The sequence below is a fragment of the Eublepharis macularius genome, chromosome 17, assembly GCF_028583425.1.
Source record: "Eublepharis macularius isolate TG4126 chromosome 17, MPM_Emac_v1.0, whole genome shotgun sequence".
Classification (NCBI taxonomy): Eukaryota; Metazoa; Chordata; class Lepidosauria; order Squamata; family Eublepharidae; genus Eublepharis; species Eublepharis macularius.
In genome coordinates this window covers 24,607,115-24,624,783 of record NC_072806.1, presented here as the reverse complement: position 1 = coordinate 24,624,783, position 17,669 = coordinate 24,607,115, and the positions used below count along the sequence as shown (strand labels likewise).

Here is a 17,669-nt window from a genome sequence, read left to right as displayed (position 1 = left end):
ACGCTTTGAAATCTACAGTTGCCAGCCTACATGTGGAGGCTGGTGATCTGGAATTACAATTGATCTCCCGGCCATAGAGATCAGTTATGGCAGCTTCAAAAAGGCAGATTCCCTGGCTCTGTACCCTGCTGAAGTCTCCCATTTCGAGGCTTTAGCCCCCAAATCTCCAGGAACTTCCCAACCTGGAGCTGGCAACCCTAATTTATTCTCCTCTTTCCTTCACCTCCCCCCCCCCCACCCCCGTTTGTTTGCTGAATCTCCACCCCGACGAAGCATTCGAGAGAACTCAAAAGCTTGCTCATCGCTGTGTGTTCATTCGGTGGGTTGGTCCTGATTTTAAAAACAGAAAGCACGACACAACTTTTGTGTTTGGATTTTTATGACAGCGACTTCTGCACTAATCTGGGGCTGCAAAGACGCGGGGAAAGCTCGTGCTGGAAGAAAGAGTCTGTTAAGGGCCGCTGGACGTCTGCTTTCCTTTGCAACGCCCGCCCTGGGATTGCAAAGCCCGGCCACCGATTCCCGGACCGCGTCTGCCAATGCCGGGAGTTTCCACGCGGGGCAGCCGAGGCTTTGCGCGGAGAAGGGCCGGCGTTTGCAGCTCAGGACCGGCTGGGGAGGATCCTGACCCGGAAGGGGAGGCTCGCGTCGAGGCCCGTCCCCACGTGCGCTTTGGCAGCGCTGGCTCCAGCATGGCCGGAGATGGCGGCGGCGGAGAGGCTCCGGCTTTGCACCCGGGCAGGCTCCTGGGGCAGAATCGGAAATTCTTGGACTTCTTTTGGGACATCGCCAAGCCCGACCAGGAGGTCCGCTTGGCGGCCACCGAGGGCCTGATCCGCTACTTGCAGGAGAACCAGGAGGTAAGAGGCGTCTGAAGTCCTGCAAGCAAAATGTTTGCTTTTTAAAAAAAGTTTCTGCAGTTCTGGATATGTAGACCTTTCCCGTTGGATCTGCTCATCGAATGCCCTTACTGTGGTTCATTATTGCACCTTGCTCAGTGAATGTCCTTGCTATTAATTGTGTTGTATTTCACTTGCACTCATGTAATCCGCCTTGGGTCTCAGCAAGAAGAGCAGACTATAAATAAGATAATATGTTACTCCTTCGTGCTTGGAGTGCTTTCTTAGCATGCTCAGATGCACGATTACCTTTACAGCAAGATTCGAATCCAGTAGCACTTTAGAGACCAGGTTTTTCCAAGGTACACGCTTTCAAGAGTCAACGCTTAGATACCTCATCGTACTTCTGTGTATTACCACCCGATGGGCTTTGAAAGCCTCAACGGAGCCTGCCTGAAGTAGTTGGTAGGTGGGTGGAGAACCAGCGAATTACCCCTCCCTCCAGCCCTGACATTTCCCCACAAGTGATCTCCCATCCTGTGATCTTGGCAAGGGCATAACTGAGTATTGTGAAAATACAAATAAGAGAATTTTTTAGGGCTTTGTCTGAATTGATTTGCTGTTGGGGTTAATGTTTTTATGTCTTTTCCTTCTTGGGAGAAAAATGGAATGCAAATAGCTTATTGTTGGTGTAAGTCACGAGTGATGTTAAGTATATGCATGATTTATAATATAGTAATGGACTGCAAATGCTTCCCTGACTCTAGGGGTTTATTAGCATCTGTGCATCTTTCTCTCCTAGTCTTCTTTCTCTGAATAAATTGGGTTCAAGAGGGGGCAACCCTCTTGAGTGCAGCAAGAGGCTTGCTGGATTAGACCAGCAGTCCAGAATCCTGTTTCACACCAGGATCAACGGGTTGCCCTGGAGGGATAGCAAACAGTGTATAGAGAGGCCAAGGCTTTCCCCTGATGTTAAATCCTGGCGGCTAGTATTTGGAGTTTGACCGCCTCTAGCTGTGGAGTTTTCCTTTAGTCATCATGGCTAGTAGCCATTGATGGACTTTTTTCTAATCTTTCTAACTCTGTTTTTAAAGCCATCTAAGCTCGTGGCTGTCAGTACCTCCACTGGCAGTGAATTCAGTTACTTATTGAGTAAAGAATTAATTCCTTCTGTCTGTTACGTACCTGTTGCCTATTAACTTCTTTGGGTGCCCCCGAGTTCTGGTACTAGGGAAGAGGCTGTGTGCATAATTTCACTGCTCTGTGCATAATTTTGTAAACTGCTGTCACCTTTTAGCCTTCTTTTTTTTCTATTCTAAATTAAAAAGGCCCAGACCCTCCAGTCTTTCCTCATGGAAAAGGTGCATCAAGCACCTGGGTCATCTTGGTTGCCATCTTCTGAACTTTTTTCCAGCTCTGTAATATCCTTTTTGAGATACAGTGACCAAAAGTGTATACAGTATTCCATATGTGACTGCACCATGGTTATAAGGACATTGCCATATTTTTTGGTTTTATTCTCAATCCCTTTCCTGATAATTCTCAACATTCCTTCTTCACTGCTGCTGTATATTGGGCCAACATTTTCATTGAGCTATCCACTGCAACCCCAAGGTCTGTTTCAGTCTTAGTCTCTGATAGTTCAGAATCCATTAGCATATATTTGAACTTGGGAATTTTTTTGTTCCAGTAGGCATCACTTTACCCTTATCAACATTGAACTTCATTTACCAAATTGTGGCTCACTCACCCAATTTGGATGGATCCTTCTGTAGGTTTTCACAATCCACTTTGATTTTTACCATCCTGAATAATTTTGTATAATCTGCAGATTTGGTCATTACACTGCTCACCCCCAATTCCAAATCATTTATGAATGTTCAATATTACCGCCCTCCATACCAATTCTTGTGAGACCTCCATTCTCCCTCCATTGAGAGAATTGTCTATTTATTCCCACTCTCCGTTTTCTGAGGTTTTACCAGCTTTCATCCATAAGATCCATCCTTATCCCATGACTACTAAGCTCATTCACAAGTGTTTGGTAAGGTTCCTTATCTAGTACATAATATCCAAGTCCAAATATAATACACTTTCTTTTGGTTCTTTCTTATTCACATGGTTGTTGACCTTCTCAAAAGAACTCCAACAGGTTAGGGGAGCAGAAGCTATGCTGATTTTCTCTCAGCAGGCTTTTTCCCTCAGTATACTTAATAATTCTTTAATAACAGTTACTGCTAATTTACCTGGAACAGTTGTTAAGCTAACTGGCTTCTAATTCCCTGGGTCCTTTTAAAAAAAACTGCCACTTTCCGATCGCCTGGGCCTGACTGTCATAACTTTTTTTTTTTAGGATGATGATGCTCTGAAGTACACATTGAAGCGCCTGATTGATGGATTGGCAGCCACTCGGGAGGCATCCCGGCCAGGATTCAGTCTGGCATTGGCTCAGGTTGGTGTCCCTCAATAGAATTTGTTGAGCTGTTGTAGAGGAACTGTTCTCTCTAAGCCTTAGCTGGTTCAATTGCGGTATCATTCCTTTTGTTTTAATGTAGCTAACAGTAGATTTGGTATCTTGTGCCGATCATCAACGCTACAAAACCAAGCCACTTGCTGACACAGTTAGGTTTCTAAAAAAGCCACCCCAATGGCCTATGGAGGGCTGAGCATGCCCCAGGAGACACGGAATGTGAATTAGTCCTTCCTCTCACAACATGACACATCAACATGAGCACACTCAAATGGGGAAATTAGCCTGCTAAGCCCCTGAGAGTACAGAGAGTTCCCAGAGGCAGAATTTGGTTGCGTTGGGGTGTGTGGACATTTCTAAATATTTTATTCTTTGCGGGCCTGCAGCTCCCCCCCCTCCCCTGGCAAGCTTTATTTTGAAGTGCCTGTCATGAAGGGAATCCTGTGTGGAAAGCCTTGGGGTTTCTGCCCACTGAGAGCTTACTGGGATAATTGGTGAGTGGCGGGCAATATTAAAAAAATTATATGTAAGATTATGGTCCTTCATGGCTATCAGGCAGAAAAATTGTGATCCTTATGAACCACGTGGATCTCAGGATCTTACATAGTTTGTGTTGACTGTCAAGAGTTCATCATTTAATAATCACAATAAGAATTGAAATATCTAATCTGTGGTGGTGAAGTAAATAGCTGGAGAAGTGCTGCGGCATAGTGATTAAGCTGTCTAGAGAGCCCTGTGTTCAAATCCAAACTCTGCTAGGTTTAGGTGGGTAGCCATGTTGATCTGTAGTAGAAGAGAAAGATTCAAGGCTAACAAGATTTCAAGGCTGTAATCTTTCGAGACTCAACCTCCCGTCGTCTGCTCAGAATCTTACTGGGTGATCATCTCTCAGCCTAACCTATCTAAAAAAGTTGTATGGTAGTTTTAAAAAAAAATTGAGATCCCAGTACTGTTTTGTTATTCCATTTGCGTTTCTTTTGTTAAAAGGTGTGTGTGGAGCAGACTAGTGGTACGAGTTTTCTTTCTTTTCCAGGTGTTGCAAGTTTTTGAAGAGATCCCGCTGCGCACAGTCCTGGAACAGATTCAAGAAAAACACAATCTTGGCAGAATAAAGAAAGTAAGTTTTCAATATGTCATTTGCTGTTGGGATGAACCGTACAGTTGTAAGGTGCTCTGAAGGTTATTTGTTCCATATGAGCGCAGGAATGGAACGTGCCATTGCCCAAACAGCCTTAAAAAAAAAAACCGGGCTTGTCAACTTTTCAGCTGACCACAGTAACTATACCTGTAATAGCATTTTAACATTAGTAGACAATAATTCTCTGTGCAAAAATGAACACAGGGGACTGATAAACACATAGCAGGAGGCGAGTTAGCTATATTTGGTCTGGGGGTGACATTACAAAATGTGCAGGCATGTGCCAAGAATATTTAAAGGGCCAAATGATGCAGCATTTGAGCATTCTTTGACTGGAACTCTTAAACTGCTTTCTGGCCATAAAAAGCATACCAAGGGGAGGAGGCATGATAAGAACTGCTGCTCACCCCCCTACACACACTGCTTTAAGCCTCAGTAGGGGGATGAGTACCTGTATTTTGCCTTTTACTTATCAGATCTTAAAAGTAGCCTAACATGGGGGCATTTTCACTCAAGGAAACTGCAGGGGAGGAAAGTTAACACTTCTCCTCTTATCATGATTCATGTCCATCCCATTCCCCCCCCCCCAATTTTGGGGGACCAAAGAAGACACTGGAAGTTCCAGTTCTGGAGCTCCTAAAACGACACATGCTTTTTTCTGAAAGATCTTTGAAGCAGGTATCAGAGGTTCTTTTGTGACCTCTTTCTAATGGAATGTTTCTGCCTTGCTGATTTTCTGTTGTTCCAGAAACTCTTCAGAAATGCCCTGTTTGGCAACTTCTTTGGGGTGCTTGCTCTGTTCCAATCAGGACGCCTTTCAAAGGTAATGCAAGATATGACAGTTGCGTTTCAGGGCTCTGTGTGTGAATTCTGTGCCAAGTAAAGGGATGCTACATGAATTTATACAGAAGGAACGTGAGAGAGATTTAAAAAGGGCAGGGGAAGCGGGAAGAGAAAAAGACGTTTGAGGACATGAGGGGGAAATGTACAGTCTGGCAAATGTTAAAATGGAGGCTGGCTGTTTGGGTAAACTTGGTTAAATTAGATCCAGAGGAGTTAGCCGTGTTAGTCTGTAGTAGCAAAATAGAAAAGTCTTTTCTATTTTGGTTAAAGAAGAAGATTCTAGACGCAAAACAGAATTAAAGTTGCGCTAAGGGTTACTGGGACAGCAAAGTGCAAAAATGCTGTACTCTTGTACTAAATACAGTAGTAATTTGGACCAGTCTTCTCCACTGATCAAAATGCGCAGGTCCCTCACAAGGCAGAAATTAAGAAAAATATGGTAGTCTTTATATGTTAGCAGAGGTGGAGATTCAGGGTACTGAAACCCTGCTCTCCTTGATATTTCACTCAGCTTCTTGCTATGTCTGAAATGCCATGCCCTAGGCCACGTTTTCAGGCTTTCTTCCTCAGTGAGGTCTAGAAAATTGTTTTTAAAAGAACTGAGACCGAAGCTGAATTTTATCTTGTCTTCCAAATTCTGCAGTTGACTGGGGGAAGTGGGGTAGGTCACTCAGAATATTCACAGGCTTGCTTGATGGGTTTAAATCCTTTGCGTCGAGAGTGAAGAGAAGAGCAAACAGTGGGCTGTAGATCCTCTAAAACAGACTCATCCTTGAAGCCTCCTCTGTCTACTTTTTAGGACTCAAAGGCTCTCCTGGGGTGCGTGCAACTTCTTCAGGGCCTTTCTGAGCATCATGCGCACCTGAAAGATCTCCCCAGGAAGACGTTGGCCGACATTGTCGCTGAGGTAAGCCTGTGATGCGGCCTTATACCGTTCACTTCTTGAGCAGCCGTGGCTCTCCAAAGTCTCAGGCAGAGGAGCATCTTTCCCACCCAAACAGGAATCACACTTTTTTTGTTCAGTGTGGGGTCACAGAGACCCTGGTGTTCTCACTGGCACCACAAGAAGGCCGTTCTGTTGACAGCTAAACCAAGCATTGTTAACAAAGAGGAAAAATAATTTTTTTCTTCCCTATAATTTAATCTTCCCTATCCCCAAAATAAAGAAATCAGTAAGAACTACGTGTGCTACCTGTGCTCCTATAAAGAACAGTGAGATAAAATTGTACTAAATAGATAGACATAACTATTGATGCGGAAATTGCTTTACTCTCCAGTTTCCACTGCAGGCTCTTGCGCAACTAAGCTTGCCAGGTCTCCTGCTATGGTGGGAGGGGGGAAAAAAGCCTGTGACATTGCTATGGCACTTTCGAGTACAACCTGGAACTGACAGAGGGTAGGTTTAGGAATCCAAACACTCTTTTTATCATAGAGTTTCTGACAATTCCTAGAGTTACCCTTTGTCACTGTAAGGTTTGTACCTGGAAGTGACTTCACCCCCCCCCCAACCATCCTGCTGATGCACAGCTGCTTTGTTCTTGCCAAGTTATTGCCATATTGATTGTCCAGATTTCTGTTTGACCCTTTTAGATTCCAGAAGGTGTGTTTGAAGAAGTCCTCTTCAGTGCCCTGGAGGATGACCTCACATCCGCACTCAGCACCCCAGGGCAGTTATATCTCTTGCTCGTGGGTATCCAGAAGTTCCCAGGCGTTCTCCACCCAGAAAAACTGAAGGACCTCTTGGGGACGGATGCTGTCATTACATCTGAAAATATTCCCAAGTAAGTTGAGCAGGTGGAGTCCAATGTTTCTTTTTTTTTAATTAATTTTTAAAATTTTATTAAAACAGAAAACGTTAGACAATAAAGCATCAAAACCAAAATACATAACAAAAAATAACATCAGATAGTAAGCATGATATCCTAAACAGAATATGTAACAGAGCATTAAAGTTTCAGAATATTTCTCCTCTCCACCAGCATACTTATATTAAAATACATTATATGAGTCAACATTGTATTCAGCATTTTGAATTTTGCATTTTAAAGTGCTAATTTAACAGTTAATACATTTTATTAATTATTTTTTGCTATTTCTTAATTTTCAGCTACATAGTCAAAAGAAAACTATTCATTTATCCTGGAATTCTGAAGCTGGTCTATTATGTATATAAGAAGTTAGTTTAGCCGTTGATAAATATACATACAATTTGTTCATCCATTCAGTCACATCTGGACATGATTCTGCCTTCCATTTTTGTTGCATACACTCTTCTTGCTGCCATCACCATATACTTAAATAGTTCACTATGTACTTTTGTAATATTACTTGGTATGATATTTAATAGCTTATTTTTAGGAGAGTCCAGTGTTTCTGTCTTACTCTTCTCCCAAGGAGCTCAGAGCCTCCTTGCTGGTTCTCCTTTCCTCCATCTTCATATCAGCCCTGCGAAGCAGGTTAAAGTGAAAGGGAATGGCTGGCCTGCGCCTGTTCACTGGGTGTGGGAATCAAACCCTGGCCTTCCCAGCTCCAGTATGACACACTTAAAACTACACAATGATCAGTCAATAGAGCGTTAAAGACTATCTTTGTCTTGCTTATGCTGTTGACTTGTATTTTAATGTGTCTAGTTGATGGATTTGATTTTTCTAATGATGATACTCTTATCGGTCACATTTTTATCCTGCCCCTTCTTCTGAGGAGCTCAAGTTAGTGTACATGGTTACGCTCTCTTTTCTTTTATCCTTGCAACAACCCTTGGAAAGGTAGGTTAGGCTGAGACTGTGTAGTTCCCCCTGTACTAGTTTGACATTCAACCTCTGCAGGACTTTTAAATTATTGTAGCCTACCCTGAGAGTGGTTTTTCTAGGAGGAGGGATGGATATAATCCCTTTAATTAATAAATTTACACCATACGTGGGGCATTTGTGACACTTCATACATATCAGTATTCAGTATTATTTCCCAGTGACATATGTATACTTACTGTGAGCCCTTTTTCTCAGGAGTCTGTGGAGTTGCCATTAATATTTATTTTCATTCCGACTTTTTCCTTTCCAGACTGGTGGAGGTTTTGAAAATGGCTGTGAAGTCAGAGAAGAAGGACAGAACGTTGCCGAGTGTTGGGCTGGACTTGATGAAGGTTGCCCTGAAGGAAGGGTCCTTTGAGCAGTTCTGGAAAGAAGTTGTTGAGGACGGGCTCCTCAAAGATAATGTCGGACCCTGCAAGTTCGTTGAGAAACTTACTCTAATATGTTTTTTTTCTGCAAGTCTTTCAATTGTTTCTTTGTCTTCCCTGACCCTCAAGCTTTGTTCCAGAGAACTTTGCAGCTCCTCCAAAGCTGAATGAGGAGATAATGGCAAACGAGCTTCCCTCTTCATTGCTAGTATCTTCTCCTTCACTATTTATGTGTGGTGGAAACATTGGGTTGGATCTAGCAGAGATGATCTTGGGATGAGTTGGCAAAATGGATTGTTCCTCTCCTTCCCTAGGAGCCTGCTCTTTGGTCCGAAGGTCCTTTGGGAAGGTCAGGAGAGCTTTGTGAACAAAATGCTCCAAGGCTGTGCAAGTCCAGAGAATGGGGTAAAATCGTATTCTCCCTTCTCTGCTCCTCCCTTCTCTGCTGCTGAAGGCCATTAGGGGAAGAGAGGCAATTTTGCCTCATTTTTTTTCCTATTCATCACTACAGCAGCCTATAATGTTGTACGCTTTGTTTGCAGGGCTTTTTAAAAAACCCTTGGTGAGGGTTTTCAGGCAAGCAGTGGATTGCTAGGGGGAAGGCAGGAAATGATTCCCTCCACTAATCCGTTCCATGAACTTTTCTGCAAAATCTGAACCGTTCGAGGTTACTTGTGTCAAAAACATTACCGAGGCGGCCACATATTTACTGTAGTTTCTAGATTTGGGCCTCAAGCAGAGCAACTGTGAGGCTCCACAGGTTTGTCTGTTGCGAACTAAGTGTGCACCCCTAAACGTGCACCCCTTGTTGCATTGCGGGTTTCCTGTGATGGATGCACACAAGTTCCTTGTTGGGCAAGTTGATGTGGAAAAATTTCTATGAATTTGCCTGGAAGTCAAGGTCCGCGTAAGAAACTCTCTGTCCACCCCCTGCTGCTTCAGAGAATACAGATAGCTTAATGGTAGAGCACCAACTGTGGGTGTGAAAAGTCGTGAAGTTCAGTCTTCACCATCTCCACTTAAGAGGGTCATAGCTGGGAGATTGTGGGGAAGATCTCTCAGTCAGAGGAGAGAGCCTTGAGCTAAGTGGAATCATGGGTTGACTTGGTATGAGGCAACTCCATATGTTTATACACCAGGCGCCTGCTTTATCAAGTGAAGTCCATTCTGTTCCTCTGTGCTTTTAACTGTGATAGCTTTAAAAAGAAAAGAAAAAAACCCTGAACACTTGGAGTCTTACTGCTCTTCTTGGGCCTTTGTTAGAATGTGATGATACTGTGAGCGGAACTACAAGTGACGAATGGCACAGGTTGGACACTTGTCAGCTTCCCTCAAGTTTTGGCGGGAAATTGGGAGGTGGGAGGAGAACTGTGGCAGTTTGAGAACTATTGAAGTACATTAAAACGCAGAGGGGGGTGATCTTGCCGGGGGGGAGAAGAGGTATAAGTAAATCTCTAAGCAGTTATGTTACTAGATTGATATATATAGAATAATAAATAGAATATTGAGAGAAAACAACTAATCATAAGGGTTAAATATAGGGATTGATTAACTAATAATATTTTCTTTCTGATTCTGTACAATGTACCAAACTGAATATGTTTATTTGAAGGTATATATGAGTCAAATTGATTGATATCATATATAGATTTATGATTGAAGGGAATAGAAATATTAAGGTAAACAAATATAACTAAAACAGAAAGAAGAAGATAGAATGAATAATATATAGAGTATAAGTTAAGCTGGTTGATTTATATGAATGTATGGTTTACATAGTTTACGTTATATAGAAATATTTGAAAATGGAATTATGGGATAAATTGTTTATCCATTATGGAAAAAGGGACTCATAGTTAGGGTACAGAGTATTAAAAATAGTTAAAGAAGTATTGCTTAGAATAAAGGGAGAATATATATTTGTTAGATAGAGGAATAAATAAAGAGTAAGGGAAAAGGGACAAAGGGTTGGAAAACTGTTGGAAGTCAACAAAAAAGGGGGGGAAAGGGAGGGGGTTAGAAACTGAGAAATGGGAAAATTGACTGTAATGTGTAAATATATGATCCTAACCCAATAAAAAATTTTTCAAAAAAAAAAAAGTTTTGGCGGGAAATGTAGGCAGCTTGGCGGAATGTTGGACAAGTGACAGTTGAAAAGTCCATTGGACAGCAGTTGGAGAGCCAAGCTGCGAGACCAGGATGCCTACATTTCCCATCAAAACTTGAGGAAAGCTGACTAGTGTCCAATCTGTGCCTTTTGTCACTTGTAGTTCTGCTCTCTGTGTGTGTAAATCTACACCAAACTGGGAGAGCCAGTTTGGTGTGGTGGTTAAGAGCGCAGGACTCTAATCTGGAGAACTGGTTTTGATTCCCCACTCCTCCGCTTGAAGCCAGATAGGTGACCTTGGGTCAGTCACAGCTTCTACGAGCTCTCTCAGCCCCACCCACCTCACAAGGTGTTTTATTGTGGGGATAATAACAACATACTTTGTAAACTGCTTTGAGTGGGTGTTAAGTTGCCCTGAAGGGCGGTATATAAAATGTTATTATTATCAAATTCTCTGGGTATTATTTTTTAAGCAGAAAGGCAGAATAGAAATAGCTAGAGAATAGTTTACAAACCACTAATTAACTCTGGCCCCTGCGGTAGAAGCAGGCCTCAGGGTATGTGTGCTCTGCTAATTTTTTTTAAAAAATGCTGTTTTGTACCCAGTTTCTTGCATGTCAGTTGCTCATGAGAATCTTTCCACACTCACCCGTGGAACAGGCTGTTGGTGTTCAGTTGTATGGTAGAGGATGTTCAGAAAGGCTGAGAAACTGAACAGTGATGTTTGGATTCTGTTTAATGTATTTTGGGGCTGCCCATTTGGGACGAAGAAGAGAGGCAGCATGTTGCAGTAGGAGCTGGGAGACCCAGGTTCAAATCCCCTCTCTGGGTGACCCTGGGCCGGTCATGCACACTTAGCCTAACCTACCTCGCAGGGTTGTTGTGAGGCGGAAATGGAGATGGGGAGAATATTACAAGCCACCTCAGGTTCCCATTGGGGAGGAAAGTAGGGTATAACTGAAGTAAATAAATAAACAGGTTCCGTGGAGGAACTTGAATTCAGACGGAGCCCTGTGTTCTGGTGTATCTGCTCCCAGGCTGTCTTTGTGGTGCTATGTTGGTCTTTTTTCTGAGCTCTGTATCTTTACGCTTCCGCAGTTACATGTGCTATCGGTTGCTGGGCAGTGCTCTCCCGCTCCTGTCTCTTAGCCAGCTGAAGATGGTTCTTCAAGGGGAGGTCATGCGCCACTATGGGACTCACGTGGTGTCCACTCAAGTAAGTGAATACAACAAGATCAAGGCTGTGTCACGGCAGATGATGGTTTGATCGGACCCTGATTGGTTGTGACATGCAAACTGGGGTTTCAAACTAAAGTTTGTAGCTGGTCTGTTTTACCACTTTTGCCATTCATTCTGAGGGCTTCCTACTCAGTCTGGCCCCACCATGCCAGTCTTGCCTTCTGCTACCATTCTTCGCTCTTGCCTGTTTATTTCAGCTGCCCGACAGGTTCAGGTTTGCGCCTGAAATGGAAGCCTACGTCAGTTCATTCCTGGAGGGATGTTCCGATGCTGAGAAACAGTTGGCGGTGATGGTCAGTTTCTCCACCCTCACCAACCAAGGGAATCCCATCATGCCGACCTTCTGGAAAGTGGTGAGGCACCTCCTTCCTGCAGTCTTGCTGAAATACATCAGTTGGCTTAAGGACATGTTCCTGAACCCAGACTTAGACACCTGTGTGGATTTTGCCACCAAGCGGCAGAAGCAAAATGAGAAGAAAAGCCATGTGTAAGTTTCTCTTGCAATGTAGGATCCAGTGTGCATTAGGCAGCAGTGCCCTGGCTCAGCTGCTGCTAGCTTCATTCATTCATTCAGTTTTTATACCATTTCTCTTCAATTAAGATCTCGAAACGGTTCACAACAATTACAACCAATTGTAATACAAAACCAATACAAAAATATAGTCAATAAAATCACAATAAAATAGTAGCCTAATACACATCACAGGAAGACAAGATTCTCTGGAAAAGTCAGTAATGCTAGGAAAAGTGGAAGGCAGTAGGAAAAGGGGAAGACGTAAAATGAGATGGCTTGACTCAATAAAAGAAGCCACGCTCTCCAGTTTGCAGGTTCTGAGCAATGATAGGAAGTTTTGGAGGCCTCTCATTCATAGGATTGTCATAGGTTGGAGACGACTTGACAGTACATAACACACGCACACACACAAATAATTTTTAAAAACTCTAGTTGCAACCCCAACCTATAAAACCATGCAAATATTGCAGGTAGATGAAATGCACAGCAGTTTGCTCTGCCTCATAGAAGAATATTAGATAGCAAAAGTATACTGGAATAATTCTGCCTTGCAGAGTTTCCAAAACATCAATGGGTCCTGCTGAGCTTGAGTGCCTTCTGACAGTGCATTCCAAAGGGAGGGGGCCAGTCGTAAAGGATGTCTTCCTGGTGGAAGAAAGTCATGCTATTGCAGGGCCAGGAACCACCAGCAAGCCCTGCGAAGATGAATGAAGCAGGTTGAGGGGTTCATAATGGGAGAGGCAGACCCAAAGGTATGAGGGTCCCAGACCATGAAGGGCTTTGAAGGTGAGGACCAACACCTTGAATTGGATCCAGAGGTAACCAGTGCAGCTGCTTCAGAATTGGTGTTGTATGAGCTGACCATGGTGCTGACCATGGTCAGCAACCTATCAGCCGCATTCTGCATCACTTGAAGTTTACGCCACTTCTTCAAGGGTAGCCCTATATAGTTTACTGAATGGATGAGTGTCCTTATACACAGTTTTCAGCCAGATTGGTTTTGGCTTGCAATTAAAATCCACTACAATAAATAATATGTGGAATAGTAAGCTGGGGGTGGTGGGGATGTTTACTGCTTGCTCATTCCCCCCCCCCTTTTTTTTAGTATCTCTGGCCATTATCCATCGCTATATATGTATTTATAAGGGAAGCTATATTTGGAGTGAGGTTGTATGTTTAAGACAACTATTGTCTCATTCTCCTGCTGCCCTCTGGACCACATCTCTTCCTCCAGTCACTGGCTAGCTGTCCCCACCCCTTAGTGCGAGAGAGGAGGCGCTTAGTAGCACTCTCAGACCCACTTCCTTGTTCCGTCTGCCTCAAGGTTTTGAGGCAGCCAGGAGGGAGTTGTGGTTCAGGTTTGAAACCTATTGTGAAATTGTAGCACAGTTATGTATATAAAACTCATTCTCCAAGGTTGGAAGACTTTAAAAAAAATCTCCAATCAGGTGTAAGTCGAACATCTCCTTTGAAGAAATAATCCTATTGTTAGCCCACTTTTAGGACAAGAGAATACTTCAAGACACCTGTCAATTAAAGCCAGTATAAAAGAACAAAATACACAGAAATGCAACCAGGTGAACCAAAATGAGCAACAGCTCAAAAGAAAATAATAGCTGTACTTATATACCGCTCTTCTAAACAGATTAGTGCCTCACCCAGAGTGGTGAACAAGTTAGTGATATTATCCCCACAATACAGCTGGGGAGCTGGGGCTAAGAGGAGTGGTTTACCCAGGGCCACCTACTGAGCTCATGGCAGTAGTGGGATTCGAACCAGTAGAGTGCTGATTCGCAGCTGAACCACTTAACCACTGTGCTACAGCAGCTCAGAAGAAGCTATTTCCAAAACAAATCCCTCAAATGGCATGCTGAGATACAAATTATTTGATTTTGTAGTGTTTAACCATGCCTTTTTCCTGTTGAGGCAGAGAAAAGAGTGGGCACAATGTCACACGGCTGAGGAAATGGATCATTGCCCGGCTGGTTGGAATAGTTGAAAACCCACAAATAAAGAGAGAAGAAGAGTTTGTGATGGATGTTACCAGGTAAGAAAAGCAAGACATCTGAATTGGCACGTGCTGTTTTCTGATTCGTTTCCTATCTGCAGAAGTCAAAATGACTATCCTCAAGTTTTGGTGTGCCCTGACCAGGATAGTCCAGTCTAGCCTGATCTAATCAAATTTTGGAAGCTAAGCAGGTTAGTACTTGGATGGGCAACCACCTAGGAATACCAGGGTTGCTACACAGAGACAGGCAATAGCAAACCCCCTCTGAATGCCTCATGCCTTGAAAATTCTGTGGGATGGCCATAAGTCAGCCTGAAGGCTAAAAAAGAGTTGAGCATCAAGGTGTTCATATGACTGAGAGAACAGTAGCAACCATGGCCCAGCGTCCTTCTGGGGACTGAAATATGGCTTCGGCAAGTAGGCCAGGCTTTTTTTGGACTTCCTGTCTCTTCCCTCCATTATCTGTAGCAGCAAGTATGGGTTCTTTCTGTCCTGTGAACCAGTTGCTAAGGAACTTCACCATTCATGGGCTTGTATTATAGGAGAACCTAGCTCCTTTTCTTTTTGTGATGGCCACTGCCTTTAGAGGGGACCATGATTTGGCCTTAATTCATAAGCCTCTTTTGGGGTCTTTTGTAGCAGAGTTGTGACTCGTGTGCAGGATTCAGACAAAATGTAGATTTAGGGTGAAAGCAGATTTTCTGCAGTTTGGTTAAATGGTGACTGAATGGTTTTTCCTTACTCAGCTTATGTTCCTGAAGTAATCCTGAACAATGACTGAGGAGATCCAAGATCTCATTTTCCACACAAGCGAGAGAAGAATGTCTTTTAATAAAATTATGCTTGGTTCTTAATGCATGCATCCAAGCTCTATGAGTTGGATAAATTGGCACTCCAAAACGAGTCATTTCAAAACTTCGGCAGCATTGCTAGAATAGCCCCTTAATGATCTGTAATCTCCTACTAAATGGTGAGGAGGATTTCACAATGTTGGAGGTTTGCCCATCTTTGTGATTGGATGTAGATGTGTTCCAAAATTGTCCTAACGTCAACCCTTTTTGGTGTAACACTTCGCCGTTCTAATTTGTGCTCTAAGTCATTTTTAGCAGATCCTTTTTTTAAAAAGTGCTGGTTTGTGATAGCCTTAATACAGTCTAGGAACCTCTCTCAGCAGCCACCCCTATCTTGTGCATGTTTTATCTTGTGCAAACGTGAGAACCAGAAAGGTATTTTCAGGTGGAAATTAATATTCTTGGAACAGAGTTGCCCGTTTCTTGTGAAGACATTTTTCTCCTGGCAGCTTGTATTAAGATGCTGCGGTCTGTTTGATTCTTCCAGGTTTTGCTTCTTCCATGCCTTTTTTGAAACTAAGAAGCCAACCTCAGAGATCCCTGAGACCAAAGCCGTTCCTTCAGTATCTTTGAATGAACCATCTCGCACGGCAGCTGCAAATTCATTTTTCAGGTATCCGAGTTGCCTGTCTACGACTAGCCTGGCTTAGTGGGCAGAGTTGGACTTAAGCCTGAAGGGTGTGTCAGTGACCAGAGTCAGAGCTGAGAACGGCACAGAGACTGAATCCTTTTCCTGTGGGATTAATCAGACCAAAAGTGGCATTAAGCCCTGATGCACAGAAAGAGTTTTTCAGTTTTCTTGATGCCTTGCAAGACCAACACTTGAGATTTGTCTAATCTATAGGCAGACACTTAGGTAAGACGAGGGATCTTGCCTAACTTGGTGTTAGAGCGTTGATTTGCATCCAGAAGATTGCAGAGGTTCAGTTCCAGGCATCTTCAGCTAAAAGGCTCTCAAGAGAAAGACTGTTCTCTGCATAGGTTGTCCCTGCCGTTTAGGAACGGCAGTACTGAATGCAAATGACAAATGGTTTGACTTGATATAAGGTAGTGTCAGATAATTAAACTGACCACTCGAGGAGGCCTTAGTGGTAGAGAATATACTTTGCATGCTGCAGGTCCCAGGTTTAACCCCTGACATCTCCATTTAAAAACTCGGGGAACAAGAAAGTCCTTCCTCTGCATAATATCCTGGAGAGCATCAGCCAGTCAAGGAGACAGTACTGGGCTCGGTGTCAGGTAGCTTTAAATGTCGGGTAGCTTTACATGTTTGGAATGCCCCATATAGTTGAAAGCTAAAGCATATGTTGGACTTTCCTCATCTGGGTGTTGACACCTTGCCCGCTAGCAATGGCACAGGTCAGCCCAAGACACCTTGATGTGTGAGACAGGAAAAAACCAAGTTACATCTTTATGCACTCATTTCACATCCTTGGGACTATACAGGCTCTCTTTCAGAAGTTTGTAGTTGACCAGCTATATCTCAGCTATATCTCAGCTTCACTGCTTGAAGACCTGTTATTTTTGCTGATTGGGGTTACTCTGCAGCTTGCTCCAGCACTTGAGCTCAATGCCTGCCCTGGGGGATTCTGCGAAGGCGGAAGATATGAGGAAGAAGCACCTCCACGGCTTGATGGCTAGCGGGGATCCTTGGATTTATGCCATTGCCCAGTATGCCAACGTCCTCCTTTCTTGCCCCAAATACGTCAAGGTCGTGACACCGTTCAGTAATGAAGCACAGACTGCTTGGGACCGGTAAGAGACTACGGTGGGGTCTTAGCAGTGTAAGACAACACATGAATTGCTAAAAACTCGTGTTAGTGGACAACATTGGACTGAGAGCTTGGACGGCTGATTCACTGCTCTGCTATGAAGCTCATGGGCCTGCCTACCCTGAGTGGATGGTTGTTGCTCAGCATGAGTATCTCAGCCTCCGCAGGGCTGTTGTGAGGCAAAATGAGGGAGAGGCAGAGAATCAGGTGGGATAGAAATGCTCCATTTTTAAAAAGAATTAAGCACTCCTTCATACAGACTAGGCTAGACCTCTCTTGATGTGTTTTCTGCACGTGGATTTTTGTTTGTGTGGAGGAGTGCTTAATCATACGAACCCCTGTTTGCAGACACAAACTTGCCGCTCTCTCAGAACTCTCCTTCTCCCCCATGGGAGGTGAATTGATTTCATAGCTGATTTCATTGAGTACCTTCTCTGGGTTTCATGTTTTGTGGACGCAAAGAGTAAGGCTTCTTTAACAGTGGCATGTCCACATTTGCCCCACTGCCTGCCTCTTCTGTAGGAAATTGCCCAAAATGTTCTTGGCACCCCAGCTTTTGTGAGAGAGGCATCTGCTGCTTTTAGAGCTGCTGTTTTTTTTTTCTTTCGGGGGGTGGGGTGGTGGTTTGGCTGGTTTCACTGGATTCTGATTTTCATCATTTTTAGCCTGTAAACTGTTTTGAATCTTTTTGTTGGAAAGGCAGTGTGTAC

General features: G+C 43.5%; 1 protein-coding gene across 1 annotated transcript in view; it reads left to right on the top strand.

Moving 5' to 3' along the window:
- Positions 1-688: 688 nt before the first annotated feature.
- Positions 689-17,669, top strand: part of MYBBP1A (MYB binding protein 1a) — a 61,740-nt gene continuing 44,759 nt past the window's right edge. Inside the window, exons 1-12 of the mRNA XM_055002070.1 lie at positions 689-860; positions 3,193-3,291; positions 4,343-4,426; positions 5,196-5,270; positions 6,090-6,197; positions 6,881-7,071; positions 8,351-8,518; positions 11,674-11,791; positions 12,012-12,301; positions 14,259-14,375; positions 15,675-15,800; positions 16,736-16,942. Of these exons, the coding sequence (XP_054858045.1) occupies positions 693-860; positions 3,193-3,291; positions 4,343-4,426; positions 5,196-5,270; positions 6,090-6,197; positions 6,881-7,071; positions 8,351-8,518; positions 11,674-11,791; positions 12,012-12,301; positions 14,259-14,375; positions 15,675-15,800; positions 16,736-16,942 (1,751 nt within the window). The 5' untranslated portion in view covers positions 689-692. The remainder of the gene's footprint in view (positions 861-3,192; positions 3,292-4,342; positions 4,427-5,195; positions 5,271-6,089; positions 6,198-6,880; positions 7,072-8,350; positions 8,519-11,673; positions 11,792-12,011; positions 12,302-14,258; positions 14,376-15,674; positions 15,801-16,735; positions 16,943-17,669) is intronic.